We start from the raw sequence: 2,860 nt of genomic DNA on the forward strand, positions 1-2,860 counted from the left end.
ATAAATGTCATCAAAGTTTTCATCTGTTGAAGAGTATATTGACAGAGGGCCAGGGTTAACATAGTCTAAATCTGGGAAATATTTTAGCTTGTGTTTGGTATATTTTGAAATGTTTATATATATATATATATGGCCTTAACATGTTTGATGTGTGAAATTGAAATGTTTAATGAAGGTAAGCATATGGATGAATGGATGCAGATAGCATAATTGATAAAGTATGCGTAAATGAAATTTGATCAATTAGGTAAGATTAAGTATAGGAGTACATATGACGAAATATCATGCGTAAGACTTGGTTTCGGCTTGGTTTAAATTCTTGAATTGGTTGGTGAATGTGTTTAAGTGTTTATGTAGGTGGAAGGTGAAATTGGGTGAGGAATAAGGCTTGGAAATGGCCTTATTTTGTCCAAACGGGCAGAGACAAGGGCGTGTGCCTCAGTCGTGTGTGACAAACAGCCTAGCACATGGGTTTGTATTCTGGCTATGTGTCATCTGCATCTTAAAATTTTAAAACAGAATGCTCAGAATTGATCACACAGTCTGACACACGAGTGTGTGGCTTGGCCGTGTGACCCCTGAACTTAAATGTATTGCAAGTCAGAGAGTTACACGGGTTAGACACACAACCGTGTGCCCTACTTCAAATACCACACGGCCTAAGACACGGGAGTGTCACTTGGCCGTGTGAGCCACACAGCCTGACCACACTGGCTTGTGTCCTTCGTACATTGGAAATTTTTGAAATTTCTTAAAAAATTCTCTAAGTTTTCGATTTAGTCTCGATTTGATTCTAAAGTGAAATTTGAGCCTTGATGGCTCTCATAAGAGACTTCATGAATAATATCAGATATAAATGTTAAATAATAATATGAAATGTCTGTATTTAATTTTTTTATTTCGGTAATACTCTATAATTCTTTTTCGACAACGGATACGAGTTAAGGGTGTTGCATTTGTTGATATCAGATCTATGGTTTAGCCAATTCTAGGACTAACGTAGCAAGTACAAGTTTAGCTATAATGCCATTATATAACCTGCGATAGTGTTATATCTCCTGAACAATTTAAATATGTTTTTATATAGTAATTTCATCCATCTGAGCTAAATCCGAGGAAGCTGAGAGCAATGCTCAAGCTTCAGTACAAAGAGCAACCTCGAGTAGTAAAATGCCCATATTTGAGGTCCGAGGAGGAGAGGCTAAAGGAGTCTTCTTCCAAATGATGAATGAGTGGTTTACAGAATTTGTAAAAACAAATTCGACTGTATAAAAACCTCCCCTTCCTGCTTCTCAATCGGTTCTCAACTGGTAAACCTCCTGTTGAAAAAATCTATAAATATGGGGCGAAAAATTTAGAGCAACAGTCGAAGATGACCCTGAAAGGGCTGAATTTTGGCTAGAAAACACTATTAGGGTTTTGGATGACTTACCATGTACACCAGCCGAATGTCTAAACTGTGTTGTACCTCTGTTAAAAGATTCGGCTTACCAGTGGTGGAATACATTGATTTCTGTTGTGCCAAAGGAACAGATTACATGGGAATTCTTCCAAACTAAGTTCAGAAAGAAATATATCAGTCAGAGATTCCTTGATCAGAAAAGACAAGAATTTCTAGAGCTTAAACAGGGGCATATGACTGTGTCTGAGTATGAAAGAAAATTTGGTGGACTAGGTAAGTATGCCAGAGAATGTATTCTGACTAAAATTGACATGTGTAAATGGTTTGAAGAGGGTTTAAATGAAGATATTAAGTTGTTAGTTGGGATTCTAGAATTAACAGAATTTGTTGTACTGTTCGATCAAACTCATAAAGCTGAAGAGCTGAGTAAAGAGAAAAGACAAGCTGAGATTGAAGCTCAATATTTAAGTAAAAGATTTACTAGAAAGTTATATCAGTTAGCTTCAAAGAAGTCAAAGAAAGATCATGACCGTTCTGTTACTCTTGCGGGATATTCTGGGAGAGACAGAAGTATTCAACATTTTAATTTGAAATTTCGGGCTACATCTGTAGCAAGTGTAGGCAGTGTTGGAAATCGCAAACCCAGGCGTAAATATTGTAATACATTTCATTTTGGTGAGTGCTGTATAAAGAGCGGAGCCTACTTTAGATGTGGATCTTATGACCACTATTTTAAAGATTTCCCAGAAATGCCTAAAAATCATGCTATCCAAACGTTGAAGCTGAGTAATTCTACTACAAAAGGGAGACCGTCTCGTAATCCTAGTATTATGAGTAGTAGCCGAGATAGGGCAAAAGATTCAACTGTCAAACCTGAAGTACGAGCACTAGCTAGGACATATGCTATTCGTGCACGTGAGGATGCCTCTGAACCGAATGTTATCACTGGTACTTTTTCTCTTCTTGATACTAATATTACTACTTTTATTGATCCTAGTTCAACATATTCATACATATGCACGAATTTAGTGTCTGTTAAAAATTTACTTGTTAAGTTCACGGAATTCGTGATTACAGTTTGAAACCCCCTGGGCCAGTATGTAATGATGGATAAAGTTTTTAAAAATTTTCTGTTAATGGTACGGGGTTATTATTTATTGGTTGATTTGATGTTACTGCCATTTGATGAATTTGATGTAATTCTGGGTATGGATTGGTTAACTCAACATGATGAAGTGGTAACTTGTAAACAGAAGTACATTGTGTTAAAATGTCAGAATGGTGAATTGTCCGTGTTGAATCTGATAAACTGGATAAGTTATCTAATGTGATCTCAGCTATATCAGCACAAAAACATATTAGAAAAGGGTGTGATGACTATCTTGCTTATGTATTGGATACTAAAGTGTCTGAATCGAAGATTAAATCAATGTCGATTGTTTGTGAGTTTTCTAATGT

General features: G+C 36.2%; 1 protein-coding gene across 1 annotated transcript; it reads left to right on the plus strand.

Annotated features, from left to right (window-relative positions):
- Positions 1-1,713: 1,713 nt before the first annotated feature.
- LOC105781604 (uncharacterized) lies at positions 1,714-2,484 on the plus strand. The gene has a single exon (XM_012606127.1). It carries the CDS (start codon positions 1,714-1,716, stop codon positions 2,482-2,484), a length of 771 nt encoding a protein of 256 aa, XP_012461581.1.
- Positions 2,485-2,860: the final 376 nt, after the last annotated feature.

The sequence above is a fragment of the Gossypium raimondii genome, chromosome 13 (genome assembly GCF_025698545.1).
Source record: "Gossypium raimondii isolate GPD5lz chromosome 13, ASM2569854v1, whole genome shotgun sequence".
Taxonomy (NCBI): Eukaryota; Viridiplantae; Streptophyta; class Magnoliopsida; order Malvales; family Malvaceae; genus Gossypium; species Gossypium raimondii.